The sequence below is a fragment of the Lithobates pipiens genome, unplaced genomic scaffold (genome assembly GCF_037356315.1).
Source record: "Lithobates pipiens isolate NorthernLeopardFrog02 unplaced genomic scaffold, aLitPip1_a1.2 Scaffold_19, whole genome shotgun sequence".
In the NCBI taxonomy this organism is placed as follows: Eukaryota; Metazoa; Chordata; class Amphibia; order Anura; family Ranidae; genus Lithobates; species Lithobates pipiens.
The window spans coordinates 405,243,349-405,261,245 of NW_027507764.1; the positions used below are offsets into that span (position 1 = coordinate 405,243,349).

At 39.1% G+C, this 17,897-nt stretch overlaps 1 protein-coding gene across 8 annotated transcripts in view; it reads left to right on the forward strand.

The window, feature by feature from the left end:
• The window catches only part of PIEZO2 (piezo type mechanosensitive ion channel component 2), a 503,501-nt gene that overhangs the window by 409,011 nt on the left and 76,593 nt on the right, over positions 1 to 17,897 (forward strand). For all 8 annotated transcript variants that reach the window (XM_077492436.1, XM_077492435.1, XM_077492439.1 and 5 more), the window contains 7 exons: positions 2,020 to 2,263; positions 4,231 to 4,327; positions 6,931 to 7,090; positions 7,341 to 7,430; positions 7,764 to 7,885; positions 9,541 to 9,612; positions 17,772 to 17,875. In XM_077492436.1, the coding sequence (XP_077348562.1) occupies positions 2,020 to 2,263; positions 4,231 to 4,327; positions 6,931 to 7,090; positions 7,341 to 7,430; positions 7,764 to 7,885; positions 9,541 to 9,612; positions 17,772 to 17,875 (889 nt within the window). The remainder of the gene's footprint in view (positions 1 to 2,019; positions 2,264 to 4,230; positions 4,328 to 6,930; positions 7,091 to 7,340; positions 7,431 to 7,763; positions 7,886 to 9,540; positions 9,613 to 17,771; positions 17,876 to 17,897) is intronic.

The window sequence follows — 17,897 nt, forward strand, 5'->3', positions numbered from 1 at the left end:
GATGGGAAGAGTTCTGTAGTTCAGAGATAACCTGGGCAGGACATTCCCTTAGCCTCTGAGATTCTGCTCTATCCTGGTTCTCTGCCTATTTATCACAGCGCTCCTTCAGTGTCACCTACAACGCTTTCTCTTCCACTCCATTGCCCCTTTCTGTGGGGGTCCCCCAAGGCTCTGTTCTTGGATCCCTTCTCTTTTCTATCTACACCTCCTCCCTTGGTCACTTGATAACCGCCCATGGCTTCCAATACCACTTATATGCTGATGACACCCAAATCTAAGACCCCTTTCACACCAAGGGCGTTTTGCAGGCGCTATAGCATTAGAAATAGTGCCTGCAATCCGCCCTCAAACTGCTACTCCATTCATTCGGGCTTTCACACTGGAGTGGTGCGCTGGTAGGACATCAGGAAAATTCCTGCCAGAAGCTTCTTTGGAGCGGTGAAGGAGGGGTGTATTTACCGCTCCTCCACCGCTGCTCCCCATTGAAATCAATGGGGCAGTGCTGCATTACCTCCGGCAAAACACCGCTATTGTGGCATATTGCAGGTGGTTTTAACCCTTTCTCAGCCGCTAGCGGGGGGTAAAAGTGCCCCGCTAGAGGCCAAAATGCACTGGAAATCCAACGGTAAAACGCAGCTAAAAATAGACACTATGGGCGCGGCAGTGTGAAAGGGGTCTAACTGTCTACTCCTCCCCTCACTCCAGTCTCCTCTCGCATTACTAAATTACTAACTGACATATCAGCATCGATGTCGCACCACTTCCTTAAACGAAATCTCTCTAAAACTGAGCTATTAATATTTCCCCCCGCCCGTGCCCCCCTCCATGACTTTTCCATCAAAATCAACAATGCAACCATCAGTCCCTCTCCTCACGCCAGGGTACTAGGTGTAATCCTAGACTCTGACTTGTCATTTCAGCCTCAAATCAAATCGTTGTCAAAGGTTTGTAGAATTCACCTCCGTAACATCTCTAAAGTTTGCCCCTTTTTAACAAAATAAACCACCAAGCTCCTCATTTACTCCCTTGTTATCTATCGCCTTTGACTATTGCAACTTCCTTCTAATTGGCCTGCCTCTCCATAGGCTATCCCCTCTTCAGTCTATCATGAATGTTGCTGCCAGACTTATACACCTTACCAATGGCTCAGTGTCTGCCAACCCTCTCCTCCAATCCCTACACTGGCTCCCAATCACCCAGGGAATTAAATTCAAACTACTTACCACTAACCACAACACACCATCACCCAAATCGTCCTCTCCACTCTTCTCAAGACCTCCTGCTCTCAAGCTCCCTCATCTCCTCCCATGCTCGTCTCTAGGATTTCTCCAGAGCCTCTCCCATCTTCTGGAACTCGCTACCTCAACCTGTCTGGCTATCCCCTACCCTTGCTACCTTCAGGCAATCCCTGAAAACTCATCTCTTCGGGAAAGCCTATCACGTCTCCAACTAATCTCCTACCACTTCCAACAGCTCATTCCCCACAGTTGCAACCTTTTGTACCACCTGCCCCACCCTATTAGATTGTAAGGTCTTCTGAACAGGGCTCTCTTAATCCTCTTGTATTTTATTGTATTATAACTGTATTGTCTCCCTTTTATATTGTAAAGGGCTGCGTAAACTGTTTGGCGCTATATAAATCCTGTATAATATTATTATTATTATTATTATTATTATTATTATTATTAATAATAATAATAATAATGCCTTTGGATTTCAGTGCAACAGAGGCACTGTAATGTCAGCTCACTAAGGGAGGTAGATAATGAAAGTGGGAAAGAACAAAGTTGGGGAACCTACACTTGTGGATACAGTAAAGTATGCTATTTTCACAACTAGGTAGAAATCAATAATCATAAATAATAAAAAATCATAAATAATAGTACCCTATTACAGGGTGTATGAAAGTATTGCTAAGCACGCACAATACCAACACTACTTTGATCCAGTAAAGCTACATTTATGAATTATAATACATGGTTTGAAAAACATTTTTTTTGCTTTGTTCCTTCTTTACAGATCCTATTTGGATATGACCAAAGTGATCATGTTCAGTTATCTTTTCTGGTTTGTTCTCACCATTATATTCATTACGGGAACAACCCGAATCAGTATATTCTGCATGGGCTATTTAGTGGCATGTTTCTACTTCCTCTTGTTTGGAGGAGATTTACTCCTTAAACCCATACGAAGCATTTTGCGCTACTGGGACTGGCTAATCGCATACAATGTCTTTGTTATAACAATGAAAAATATATTGTCGGTAAGCATCTATTTTCTTCTCTTTAATACTGTACCATGCTGTATTTTGAAAATTATATAAAAATCCTTGCAGGCCAGGTCACAAAAGCATAACACATGCTATATTTTCAATCCTGTTCATTATTTTCGTTTTTTTTTTAACAGTTGAAAATCACTAACTGTTTTAAAATATAGATTAGCTCAATTTACCCCAGGCTTTGAGCTTGATTTACAAAAGGGCATGGACAAACAATTGCACATTGAACCAGCAAAAAGAAGCACATTGTATGCTCACAGAATTTTCTATGTGTCCTCAATTTGTGAGAACATACTACACAGAACTTACTAACAAGTGTGGTTGTTTGTAGAATTTAGGCTCCAGAGTCAGAATTTATACCAGCTCGTCGTGGTGTACCTGCAGAGACTTTGCTACATGACATTTAGCTTGGTGTTTGTTGCTTTATTCCTTTTCTTTTAGGAAATTTCAATATTTTTTTTTTCATTTTGTCATCTATATTTTTTGGTCCAACTTATAGAAACAAAAGACACAAAAGCAACATTATTTGAATGGTCAGTATGCACAGAAAACTAGGAGGCTTTGAAAATGATCATTCCTTAAAATAACACTATTAACTGGTATTATTTATGAGGTTCTGCTAGGTGTTTACCCACTTCAGTCCCAAAAGGTTTTACCCCCTTAATCATTAGGCCATTTTTATATATATATTCATTGGTTTGCGCAAAAGTTATTGCGCCTACAAACTATGGGATCGATTTATGGCATTTTTATTTTTACTAGTAATAGCAGCAATCAATGATTTTTAGCAGGACTGCGATATTGCGGCATACAATTCGGACACTGAGTGACACTTTTTGGAGACCAGTGACACCAATACAGTGATCAGTGCTAAAAAAATGCACTGTTACTGTATAAATTCTGATGAGGCTGCACTGATGGGCACTGATAGGCAGCATGGAGAGGTAGCAAAGATAGGTGGCACTGATGGGCACTGATAGGTGGCACGAATAGGCACTAGTAGGCGGCACTGATTGGCAGCACTGATGAGTGACACTGGTGACACTGATGATGGGCACTGATAGATGCCACTGGTGGGCCCTGATTAGCAGCACTGGTGGGTACTAAGGGGACCGATGTCCCTCTAACAGAAGCCGGTTTACGGCTTTCTTCGTTTCTTCACACTTCAAGGACTCAGCGATCACAAAGCACATCGCCTGCGTGAAAACGGGAGGATGTCCATGTACGCCCCCCAGCATTTTAAGCCCGTTCTGTATCCATCTTTTTTCTATAGCGCGGGCATCAAGAGGTTAATAAGCAGTACAAACACTTTAAAACAATAATTCCTGGCCTCTCTAACTGCTTGTAATGTGAATTAATTTATTCTTAAAGTAGATGTCCTGGTTTAATTTCACTTTAAATAGTTCATTTGGGCCAAGTTGGTCTAAACAACTATTTCCATTACACAATAATGTGGCCTTTGTGTGTGCTGTAATAGACCTTGGTAGCATTAACTACACACGGTTAGCTAAAGTAAAAGTTTTGCCTTTAGTTATATTTTAAGTAGGTTATCCTATTTCCTTGGCCATCATTTGGGAAACGTTCTTGTTGTGCTGTAGAAATATACTTTAAAATAAAACTATGCGGCTATAATAACTTCCAAAAAAATACTTTTAGTTAGCAAAAATAACTCAAAAATGCTTTTATTTTTGTTTTCTGCTAAAAATTTTAATACATGTTTTGGGTTTTCTGGCTTTTTAATAGATATATATTTTATTGTTCAATACTACATCTATCTTGACATTTTGTCTAGGCTTTTTCTATATATTAAATATATCTAAAGAAAAACACAACAGATTGAGTCCATGAGTACATAGGTAAAATGTACTTTAATTACATCTAAGTAAATTCATTACATAAATATGTACACCGGTTTGTATAGCCTCTATTCTAAAATGAATTTTATTTTTCAGATAGGAGCCTGTGGTTACATACACACCCTGATCGCAAACAGTTGCTGGTTAATTCAGGCATTCAGTCTGGCATGTACTGTGAAAGGTTATAACATCCGTAAGTAATTAAGTTAAATGAATTTTATGTAATTATATATTATATGTAATTATAATAAATGTTCCTTTTGGTGCATGAAATCTATACACAAAAACTGTGTAGAAAATTACAATAACCAAGGCCATATGTGGTGCATTATTTAATTCCATTAGGTGCCAGATAGCAGTTTATGACTTAGAAATCTGTAATGTTTGAGGTTAGACTCCAGTATTTTAGTTTTATTTTTGTACTGTAAAACATAACTACATTCATTAAGCTTTTGCTTTACACTGGAATTACTTTCAAGAGTAAAAATGGAAAGCATGCTTGCTTTTGGACAATTTTTTCTCAAATGGAATATTTTTTCTGGTCCAGAAGTTGTGTTAGATTTACAGACTTCAGCTGTTCCTTTCCACAAATCAGTCGATATTTGCCTGAAGTCTCAGCTCTTATTAGAGTATAGCAGCGCTGTGATGAACTGAAGGTTAGAGTATGTGCTGCCATAGCTACATTATTGTGGTTGATATACTAAAAGTAAAATTCTAGCCTAAATCTAACTAGTCTTAAAAATGCCCCCCCCCCCCCATACCTAGGGTAGGGGAGGTAGTGCCGACAATGAACTGGCTATGGGAGCTCCAGGCTTTACCAGCCGTTGCCAAGCACTCTCTCATCTCCCCTGCAGCTGTTGCTGGCCAAACCATATGGGAGCAGGATGAAAATATATAAGTATATGCTTTTTTTTTTACATATGTAGTACTAACCCCCGAAGGAGCTGCTGGTTTAATTGGGCTTACAGTTACCTTCTTCTCCTCGATTTGCATCTAGGGGTTTCCCGTGGTAGATGGCCCAGTAACTTTAGAGACTGATGACAGATCCGCTTAAAGGGATTTTTATTTGCAAAAATTTAGTTAACGAACAGTGTCTTATTGTAGGATCAGAGGGTTAGGAAGAAAGTTCAGGTACTCTTAGTGTCAAAGTCAGTAATAAAGAACTTGCTTACTTCGAATAAATCCAGAGAATAGCCATTCACAGCTGCATGTTCACTAAAGTTGGACAGTCCCTCTCTCACAAGGCCTAGCAGCCAGCAAGGTGCTTAAATCAGGAATAAGTCTCTGCCACAGACTTTGTTGTAGAACACATAGGAATAAGTCTCTGCCACAGACTTTGTTGTAGAACACGTAGGAAACTAGGACTTGTAGAACACTCGTGTGGTACCAGTATCTTTCAGCCAGTTTGGCGATACCCACAAAACTGGATTCACTTAGCTACTTCAGCCCTACCAGGCTCTTGCTAAGAATCCAACCTGTGCGTGGCCTTCTTCTGAAGAGTCCTCCCCTGGATAGCTACGAAGTTTCTGGACCTCTCCACAACCAGAGACGGCACCGAACCACCTTTGAATCCTTTCCTTAGTTTCCCTGCCTCGGGCTAGCCAGCCCCGAGACATAAAGTCAGGTGGATCCGCACCCCAGGCCATAGCCTTCCTGGGGGATGGTCAGGAGGACCAGGACCATGGAGTCAGAACATACTTCTGGACCGAAACCCCAAACCTAGTGACATCCGCATCTTAAGTACCCTTTCCCAGAAAGCATAGCAAGAGTGACACTCCCACTGGGCTGGCTCCGAGAGAGAAAGTAACCTTAAAGCACCCAACCAGACTGTGTTTCCATGCCTGCCAGAAGAGACAGTGCCCCCTTTGGCCAGGCTGAACACCCTATAGTCCAGTCAGACTGATGCTGAGGTCAATTATACCCAAACCAAACTGCAGTTTAGGTGTAACATAAAATTTCAAAACATATAGCACGTGCTCTTCAGGAGCCAGCGCTACATGTAGGTGTTGGGGGGGGGGGGGCATTAATAAGGCTAGTAAAATTTCAGCTGAAATACTGTAGAGCTGTTCCTTAGCCCTCAGGATAAGGCCTCTAAATCTTTTTCTCCAAAAAGAAGGCAGTAAACCCTTTTTAGGTTACATTTTTTGAAGTAGTGATTTCTGATGTGTCCAGACATATTAGACCTGATATACTAAATGTTCTTGAGAATTATCTTATTACAGGCATACCTCACTTTTAAGTACACAATGGGGTTTATTTACTAAAGCGGGAAAGTGGAAAATCAGGCTCACTTCTGCATAGAAACCAATGAGCTTCCAGGTTTTATTAGCAAAGCTTAATTGAACAAGCTGGGGTTAGAAGCTCATTGGTTTTTATACAGAAGTGAGCCTGATTTTGCACTTTCCAGCTTTAGTAAATAAACCCCATTGTGTACTTAAAAGTGGGGTATGCCTGTACACGAAAATGTCTGTTTATGTATTTCATCTGCACATCATGGGGAAATTGAAATTAATATTCACACAATATATTGTGTTAACTTTCTAAAATCCTTTAGCAAGTCAGCCTCACTTCTTTTTTTCTGCCATAGTAGCATGTTGTTATAATGTTGTTTGCTGACAAAATGGCACATTCTTATAGTATCATGTTCCTACACTATAACAATGCTGGGTTCTGACATTTATCAAGGTGACACATTTTTGCTCAAGTATTATTTCTATCATTCAACAAAGAGGCAGTTTCGTTAGTTTTTGTGAAATAATGGGACAATGTTACATATATGTTTTTGTCTATTTTTAGCTACGGACCACAAAAATTGTCAGTTGCCAAGTGGTGAAGCCGGAATAATCTGGGACAGTATCTGTTTTGCTTTTCTTTTATTGCAAAGGAGAGTTTTTATGAGTTATTACTTCCTACATGTTGTTGCAGACATCAAAGCTTCTCAAATACTTGCATCAAGGTATTTATTTATATTAAAAAAAAAACTGCTCATTTGTAAAAATTTATGACACATGAATGTTAAAAGGGAAGCACCCAAATTACTCACTGTATGAAGTTCTCAGAATAGTTGTTTCTTTTGCTTCCCTTAGTAAAATGTGCAGTTTTGCAAATAAATAAATAAATAACTATATAACACATGCATTGAATGCATTGATAAAAAAAAAAAAACACACAGATCAAAAAAGTCAAATAATATGTTTTTTTTTCAGAGGTGCAGAACTCTTTCAGGCAATAATTGTCAAAGCTGTCAAAGCAAGACTTGAAGAGGAAAAAAAATCCATGGACCAGCTAAAAAGGCAGTATGTGGATTTGTATCTAGCCCTTTTTCAAACCATGGGAGGTGATGTATCTGTAACATAAGTGATGCAGAGGTCTTGCCCTTCGCAAGCAATAAGATGTCAGCTCAATTAGTGCAAGTCTGATAATAAGATGCTTTGGGCCACATGACTATATTTTGACTGATTGTCACTTTCAAAACTGTCCCCCAGACTTTAGAAAAATTCCAATAAACATGCTTTATAAACCCTAATGTCCCTATACTTCCTGGGCAAATTCATGTTGTATTTGTTTGCATAATTGGCGCTTTCTATTTTTGGAGTGGGATTGTGCATAATAGTTTTCCATTTTACCAGGATGGACCGTATTAAAGCCAGACAAGAAAAATATAAAAAAGGTAAAGAAAGAATGCTAAGTCTGGCTCAGGAATCGGGAGAAGGTCAAGAAATCCAAAAGCAGGAAGATGATGATGATGAAGGTAAATATGTTAAATGTTAACCACTTCAGCCCCTGAAGATTTTACTCGGTTCCTGACCAGGCCATTTTCTGCGATACAGCACTGCGCCGCTTTAACTGACAATTGCGCTGTCGTGCGAGACGTTGTACCCAAACAAAATGTATGTCCCTTTTTTCCCCACAAATAGAGCTTTCTTTTGGTGGTATTTGATCACCTCTGCAATTTTTATTTTTTGCACTATAAACAAAAAAAGAGCGACAATTTTGAAAAAAAAACACAATAATTTGTACTTTTTGCTATAATAAATGTCCCAGATGTATTTAAAAAAACTAATTTTTTTCCTCAGTTTAGGCTAATATGTATTCTTCGACATATTTTTGGTAAAAAAATCGTAGAAAGCGTATATTGATTGGTTTGCGCAAAAGTTATAGTGTCTACAAAATAGGGGATAGCTTAATGGCATTTTTATTATTATTTTTTTGCTAGTAATGGTGGTGGTCAGTGATTTTTAGTGTGACGGCGACATTGTGGCGGACAGATCGGACATTTTTTACACTTTTTTGGGACCAGTGACATTTATACAGCAATCAGAACTAAAAAATAGCCATTGACTACTGTATAAATGCCATTGGCGGGGAAGGGGTTAACACTAGGGGGCGATCAAGGGGTTAACTGTGTTCCCTAGGTGTTTTTTAACTGTGGGGGGATGGGACTGACTAGGGGAGGAGACCGATCGGTGTTCCTACTTAGTAGGAGCACACGATCTGTCTCTACTCCCCTGTGAGAACCAGGATTTGTGTGTTTACACACACAGATCCTGGTTCTTGCTCTGTCACGAGCAATCACGGGTGCCTGGTGGTCATCACGCCCGCCGAGCATGTGCATCTGGGGACATGCTGTGGGCATGCTCCTCTGGTAGCGCATGCCTGCTAAAGCATCTTAAAGACGCAACATACAGCTATGACGGCTCGCGCAGGGGAGCCAACTTGCCGCAGTGTAACGGAAGCCGGTAAAACAGGAGAGACCACAGTGTAAGCAAAGCTAGTCACAAAAATACTTGTTTTCTTTTTTTCACAGCCATCTATTGTTAGTGCTAAAGCTGCTGGCTTCATTACAATAGCTTTGTGATCTAAGTACTTAAAATTTATATAAATTCCAGATATTTATATATTGCGGAATACTTACTTTTATAGTAACGGGAAACCCACCATTATTAATGCAGGTCAAATAGGTTTATTTCAAAACAGAACACAACTGAGAATATTTGTAGATTTGCCAACCTAATACAACATCCCCCACAAAAACCCTACCTGATTACTAGCAATCAACATCGAGTACGTTTCTGTAAGCTTACAGTGTTTTTTCACGCACCACTTTTCAAAATTCTAAGGTTATTACCACGACACGCTTACTGTTTTACCTATAGTCCATTTAAACCTGCTGGTTTCACCCATGGATCATTTCATTATAGAACATGGGACTTGAGGGGACTGTCTTGGGACTAATGCTTATTTTCGCCAGCACTTATCACCAAAGCTATAAAGACTTAGACCAGAGCACCACTTATCCTATCAATTGAATAAATGTGGTTGAATTGTCTGTATGTAAATGTACTTTGATGTGTAATACAATGAGTTTATTTTTCCCAATTAATGAATGAACATATTTCATTTTAGGAGAAGCAGACAAAGAGAAAGTCAAGGGCAAAAAAAAGCAGTGGTGGCGGCCTTGGGTTGATCATGCTTCCAGTAGGTTTTCTCAATCATTTATAAAATTTACAGATTCACGCCTTATATCCTTGACCAGAATCATCTGTTTGTTTTCTCTGCATGGTTTTAACTTTGTTACTCCACGGATTGTTAATTTAGTATAATCTTTAACATGACAAAATTAAATTAATTGCGCTCTTTTGTACAAAAGTTTGAGAGACTGACTTTTACCCTGTATACCATGTTGCTAATTAGCTAAATCCCTAGGGCTGTCAATATTATCATCTAGCAGGTAGCCCTCAACCTAATCTTGTAAAAATACACCAATGAGTTCTTTATCAACTTACCAGGGCAAAATGGCATGGAGGTTCTACAGCCCAGAACCACTGTGAATATCCTAATAAAGTTAGTTGCAAGGGATTCATGTAAATTAAGACTGAAGGCAAATTAAGTAGATTTGTTAAATTTATGTCAGGATAAGGTTTAACGGATGCCATTAGGACTGATTTTACTTGTTACCATGGGGTTCCAGAAGGTTCCTCTAGCAGTCAAGCAAGAACTGGGATCAAACTTAAAATTCTAAGTAGAGACTCACAAATTCCAAATGAAATGCTGTTTATTATGATAATCTTTTACAATCTAAGACAAACTCTATTACCCATATCTGAATTCCCTCTCAAAATTATTTGGACTTTTTTCTTATATAGGGATATGTAGGCAAAAATTAAAAACGCAGTCATTTAACTCAAAAGAACATGATTTCTCTCGAGTTTTTCATGTGTGATTTTGATTTGACAAATTAGCATGTAATTGCAAACTAAATCTATGGAGTAACAAACAAACTATGCCAGTGTTTCTTTCTCATAAATACAAAATTGACAATATCGTTGAGACCCATCTCATTTGTAGACTGTACATGATGTTGGCCTATGTTTCCTGATTACCCTGAGTTAAAATGATTTTTTCTTGATTCTCTTGAATGTATCTTAAACTCTTAGGTCAATAATGCTGCCATAGCAAAAATATAGGCCAACATGTTTATATTATAACCTCCTTGCTGCTTATGGAATCAGAAGTTTTTAGTTCCTTGGTGGCAAAGGGGTTAAATGTATGAATGCTGTAAAGTATATTTGGACATATACCACCAGGATTCTGCTGTGTGGCACATAGTAGATATTTTCAATTTAGCATGCTTTGTTGGTTCTTTTGCATAAACTGTCACAATGGTATATGTCACATTTATGCTTTACATTGGTAAGAATTGTCTTCCTAAGTTTATTAATAAGGGTCTTATTCAAATACATGCTCTACAACAGATCCACTGGCATGGTGAATATTTCTCTTATTAATATTTCATTTAAATGTAAGCGTGAGAATAAAACCTTAATAGTTCCGCAATCAGTACGAATCATTTGAGCGTTCCGATTATGGTTTGGATAGGCTTTGTAATATTTGGGTACTGTCCTTTTGGGTAGCAGTGATTTGGGCATTAGTTATTTTGGCATCACTGGTGTAGGCCAATGTTTATTCAAGAAAAAGTCTGTAAATCCATTTTAGATCCAAAACTTATAACCGTTGCTTTGTGATCCTGCTTATGAAAAGTGTTCTGTTTGGCCTTGATAATAGTGCCCAATGCTATCCAGAAGCTGACCACCACAGGCCTAATATTTAATGTTGCCCAAATGAACAGCTCCCCTCTGCAATGTAATGCTGTCATTTTGCCCTCATTATTGTATTAAACATTTACATTTTACCAAAAAGAGAGAAGAATATTAGCCTATGCTATGATGTTAATTGCATTAATGCTTCTTGGTCGTGCCATGTCCTAAGCAATCAATTACAGACATTTGATTTTGACTGTAGTGGTCAATTTACCATCTATTTAAAGGAATTACTAAATCTTACATAGTGGGTTTATGTTCTAACTTCTATATAATATTTCTTTGTGTGGTCACAGTTCATTTTAAACCATCTCTGGAAATTTTAAATGTAGAAACTACTTAATTCTTAATAAACAAGTCAACTTTCTAAAATTAGTTCTGTGGTCTGACTGAGCAGATGTTAGTATTTGTAATGGGTCTGTTTGGTATAGACTACAGTTGGTTCTACAAGAATCCCTACAGTTATTACTGTAAGCAGGACTTATTTTTACAGTTACCAGAAATCCTGGTAGCATGAAACCTAATACATGATCCATGAGCTGTATACACAGGATAACTATGTGTGGCAAAGCCTATCACATAGTGATTCATTTGTATATGGTAGCCTACAATTTGTAGCCATGATTTTATATCACAGATAGATTAGATTTGTCAAGTTCTCTAGGAGAAAATTACACTCAAGTTAACTAAGTGTTTTTATTGTCCTATCCAGGGAAATTATAAATACATATTTGATTATTTTTTTATGAAGGCTGGAAAGGCCTACTGGGATAAAGCTATCACGCTACAGGCTGACTCATATGACCTGTTTTAATTGGTGCATGTCAGCCCATTTCATAAATATAACGAACATTTTAAGAAAGCACAAATGAGATAGATATATTAGGAAATAGTATTTATTATACGAATGCTAAATGAGATTGCAGGGAAAGAAGAGGCAGGAGGTACAAGACAATAATTTAAACTTACCAAAAGAAGATTTGTCTAGGAATAGAACAAAATATACACTTAGTTTGATTTCTGCTAATGGATGATAAATAATGAGGGCAAAATAATCATTCATCATTGGTTTCTCTTCATTGTTATCATGGTGACTGTCATCTGGGTGTTAAGCTTAAGTCCATGCTTAGCACATCCTCTCTATGTAGAAAATAATGGTGCGGCTGCCTTCACATAATGCTGGTCATCTTTCATTTTGCTGTGTGTATGTTTCCTTAGGCTTGATAAACAAATACAAAGTATAATATAAAAAAGTTTTCTGCTCAAGGATATAAGGTTATTAACATATTAAGAATAACATGGAGGCGTAAATGGTCTTTCTTAACTAACAGGCACTAAATTGATGCTTAGACATTTACTCTGCAGTCTGCATTTCTTTGCACTTTTGATCTATTATCTTAGGCTTTTACCCTAACTTATAAATATTTACAATTTATTGTTATTTTTTATTATTTATTGTGTTCTTGTTTTCTCTCCCAATTGTTATGAAGTTAAAGTGCTGATTAAAGTCTAAATCCACCCAAATGAACAATATCAATTTTGATTAGCAGCCAACTGAATAAGTCTTCAAAGAGCTTCTCAGACATCTTGCAGACTCATAATAATTCACCTTACAGAAATGGAGAACTCGATAGGGGGAAGTTGACACTATTGTTGGTCCAAAAGTCATGTAAGAGCTCTGACCAGTCTAAAGTTGGAATTAGTTGGGATTTTAACAAACCACAATGAATAAGGTGACAATGACAAAGATAAGGCGTAACTAAAACCTTCAGGGCCCCGGTGCAAGAACCCATGAAGGGCCCCCCAGGCCCTCAACCACATTTTCTTTAGGACAACCATTGGTGGACTGAGGACAGATTCATCAGTCCCTTTCTCTGCAGCCTCAGCTGCACAGAATAAATGAACAGGAATATCTTTGTACGGAGCTTCCTGTTATGCCCCAGCTATGAATTAATTTTAAAAAATCCAGAGTCAGTGATTGGTATCGATCCCTGACTCTATTCATTAAGACAAGGAAGAGGATGGTAAATGACACAATTACCGGCTTCTTCCACGCTCTCCATCCTGACAGAGGCAAGGGGGGGCCAGGGAAGCACACAGATGTCTGGGGCAGCAGGACAGTGATAGGGAGGTGGTGGGAGCAGCATTTGAAGGAACTGATGTCCTCCATTTCCCTCCTGCAGCCGCTGAATGTCTGCGGAAGGGAGAGGAGGAGGAGCAGGCATATAGCAGCTACATGAAGGGATTGAGTCTTCGATGTGCCATCACCCTCCTACCCAGCCATACAAGGGGGCTACCCCGGCTCTCTGGAGCACGGGGCTGGGTTGCAATGGTGACCCCTGCTACCCCTGTACTTACGCCCCTGAGGTGGCAGATGGTTTGGCCTGTTAGCATGTACCCAAAAGATTTATATCTCTTAATGGAAGTTTTCATGTGAGTAACTTATACGTCAACATTTTTCTCAGGTGCTGTGACATGATTTTGGCAGAGAAAGGGGTGAGCGTTGAGTGATCATTGATAAGTAAAAATCAATACTAAATTGATTAAACCGCGTTCCTTCAAGGAGCACGGTTTAATCAATTTAGTATTGATTTTTACTTATCCATTTTCTTTTTTACAACGTGTTGCTCTTTACCAACTTTCACCTGTTTAATTATTCTAGTTGCACTAATTATCTTTCCACTTTTCGCTGGTTCTGGGGTTTTTAATCCCTCATTCACATTGAGTGATCACGCCTTAATTATGGGACAGTATTAGCATTTAACCTCATGTTTGAGGACAGCAGTGAAGTGTTTTCCATGTGAACAGGAAAAATACTAATGTGCATTCACTACATTCACCTGATGTCACCTTTTGACCATGCACGCTTGCTGAAATTGGGCAGTATATGTCATGTCATTTCAAAAAGTCCAATAATATGACATTTACCAAAGCATTTGCTTCTCTATATACTGCATTAGGGCAAGTGAAGCACCTGCAACACCTAAAGTATTTTATGCTATAGCATTTTTTCTTTTGATGGTCTCTTCACATCCCTTGGTGTAGAGGAGATTCAAAACATAAGTCAGTTTTGTGTATGAACCCTTAGACCCCTTTCACACTGAATCGCTTTACAGGCGCTACAGCGCTAAAAACAGCACCTGCATAGTGCCTGTAAAGCACCGCTCCTGTCTCTCCAGTGTGAAAGCCCGAGTGCTTTCACACTGGAGCGGTGCACTTGCAGGACGTTAAAAAAACTCCTGCAAGCAGCATCTTAGGAGCGGTGTATACACCGTTCCTAAACTGGGTAGGGCAGCGCGGCTATACCACCAGCATAGCACTGCTGCAGCAGCGCTTTGCAGTGGTTTTTACCCTTTCTTGGCTGCTAGCGGGGGGTAAAAGCACCCTACTAGCAGCCGAATAAACAGTAAAACGCCGCTAAAAATATTGGCGCTTTACCGCCGATGCACCCACCGCGCCAGTGTGAAAGGGGCCTTAAGTTATAGACATAAGAGAATGTTTGCCATTAGGAACAAGGAATAGGATTCTTTAATGCTTTTGTGAGCCTTCTTGGGACAAATTTGACCAGGCAGGCTGGGTTTTCTTATTGTTTCTTATTGTTTCCTCTGAAATAGGCTATCAGCAGGAATAAATGTGGAGTGCTTCAAATGAATCTGCATGTTTGTTCAATCATCTTTCATGTGAAAGATTATTCAGTGGCTGGACCATGCATGCATTAACTTCTGCCATCTAATGTCTATAGATATGTATTTGATTATAGAGATCTTAACTTGATATGTGTTAATCACTATCTCAATCTAACTGCCATTATCTTGATGAACTTATGAATATAAACATAACAGAAGCATTTATTTGCCTACATTTTCAGTGAGCACTAGTCATTAGATTGTAGAGAATTTATAGGCACAGGCTACCAAACACAAAAAGCTCTTTTCAAACAGCATACTATAGTAAGCATGTAGAAGGACCTGTAGGTACAATCACCTGATCAGCACTGTGAAAATACACTTCTGAATTACATTAAAGGTGTTCACGATATTTCTTAATGTCTGTGGTTTTGTATTCTTTTTTGTTGTAGCATTTAAAAGATCTTTTCACTGGTAAGGGTTAAACAAAGAAAGATTTTCCATTCCCTAAAATACATACATTTAATTTTAAAGGGGTGTAGCCTCCCTATCCTTAGTGGGCCCCAGTTCCCTCCAAGCAACTCTGTAAGAGCAAACAAAATGTGCCTGTCATGCCTTACAGGAGTGTATAGGTGTTCCCTTGCAAATAATGGAGACCGCAACATGTATGGGCAGGAAAAGGTAGATATTGAAGAAGAGTCTAGCAGGCTGCACACTGAAGATATCAGCAGAGTGGGGACAGACAAATACAATTAGGTCCATATTTACTTGAACACAAGCACACTTTTAGATTTTTCAGGTATTTACCAAAACATATTCAAGCTATAGTTAAATAATTAATATGTGCACACTCTCAGGTTTAATATGAGTGTATGTACATCCAAATCAGAGAAATTTGGATGTACATTTTTTTTTCAAGGGACCAAAAGTAATTGGGAAGTTGAATCAAAAGCTTTTTCATGGCCAGGTGTGGGATACTCCTTTGTTGTTTCTTCATCAATTAAGCAGGTATTTGGGTGGTATTTGCATGTGGAATCTATTGCCGTGAACCTACATCATATGTTCTAAAGAACTGTCTATGGAAGTGAAACAGGCCATTGTAAGGCTTCAGAAACAAAAGAAATACATCAGAGAGATAGCAAACATTAGGAGTAGCCAAATCAACAGTTTGGTATATTCTGCAACATAAAAAAGCCTGGACATCCATGGAAGACAACTGTGGTGGATGATCACAGAATCTTCTCTATGGTAAAAAAAAACAACCTTCAAAACATCCAGACAAGTGAAGTACACTCTCCAGAAGGTGGGTGTATCATTGTCAAAGTCTACAATCAAGAGAAGACTTCAGGAGAGCAAATACAGAAGGTTCACCACAAGGGGCAAACCATTCATAACCCAGAAGAATAGAAAAGCCAGATTAGACTTTGCCAAAAAAAAATCAAAAAAAAGCCAGACCAGTTCTGGAAAGCATTTTTTGGACGGATGAAACTAAGGCCGCGTACACACGAGAGGATTGTCCGTCCAACTAAGTCCGTCAGACAATCCGACAGACAGTCCGTCCTACTTTTGAATGAACGGACTTGACCACACACAATGAACAGACAGTCCGCTGAAAGCTTGCGCGATGACGTGTACAGCACGTACGACGGGACTAGAAATACGACGTCCAATACACTGCAATGCAACCTTCGGCCGTGTAAATCCTTTCTGAGCATGCGCCATACTTAGTCCGTCCAACTAGCCTACTCACGAGCGGACTGTCCGCTGAAACGTGTTTCAGCGGACAATATTACGGAAATTCCGAAAGACTTAGTCCGCCAGACTGTCCGCTGAAAAAGTCCGCTGAAGCCCACACACGAGCGGACTGTCCGCTGAAACACGTTTCAGCGGACTAAGTTGGACGGACAATCCTCTCGTGTGTACACGGCCTAAGATTAATCTGTACCAGAATGATGGAAAGAAAAAAGTGTGGTGAGGGCTTGGAACAGCTCATGATCCAAAGCACACAATGTCAATTGACAATGTCAATATCAGTGTGATGGCATGGGCATGCATGGCTTCCAGTGGCACTGCATCATTGGTGTTTATTGATGATGTGACAGAAGACAGAAACAGCCGGATGAATTCTGCAGTGTTTAGAGATATACTGTCAGCCCAGATTCAGCCAAATGCAACAAAGTTGATTGGCTGGTGCTTTATAGTACAGATGGACAATGATCCAAAACACACTGCAAAAGCAACCCAGGAGCTTTTGAAGGAAAAGAAATGGAATCCTCTGCAATGGCCGAGTCAATCACCTGATCTCAACACAATTGAACATGCATTTCACTTGCTGAAGGCAAAACTAAAGGCAGAAAGGCCCACAAACAGTCTTTGGTAATGTCCATGGGTTCCAGACTTCAGGCAGTCATTGCCAGTAAAGGATTATCAACAAAATATTAAAGATGAACATTTTATTTATGATTTTATTCATTTGTCCAATTACATTTGAGCCCCTGAAAATGGGGGTACTGTGTATAAAAATGATTGCAGTTCCTAAAATGTGTACTTGATATTTATGTTCAACCCCTTGAATTAAAGCTGAAAGTCTGCACTTCAAATTAATTTGGATTGTTTCATTTTAATTTTAATCTGGTGGCATACAGAGCCAAAAGTATAAAAATTGTGCCTGTGTCCAAATATATATGGACCTAACTGTATATACTCTTACAATACTGGTGGTGATTAGGGCCCTCTGAAGCTAAGTGCCCTTGGCCTTTGTGAATACAAAAAAAACATTACAGCAGTTTACCATTAACACAGCCACTGACCTTATCTGTTCCCCGATTACAATGTGTTACTTTATTAGTTTGTGAGACTATCAGACTTTTCTAAAAGATCAAGAAGTGAGTAACTACTTTATCTTGCTTAGTGGTCAGAAGCGGTGATTATTATTTATTTGAGACGGACAGTGAAGAGGAAGACGATGATGACAATAAAGATGAGGATGAACCAAGGAAGAAATCTGCTTTCCAGGTAGGTTTAGACCAGGAAGTGT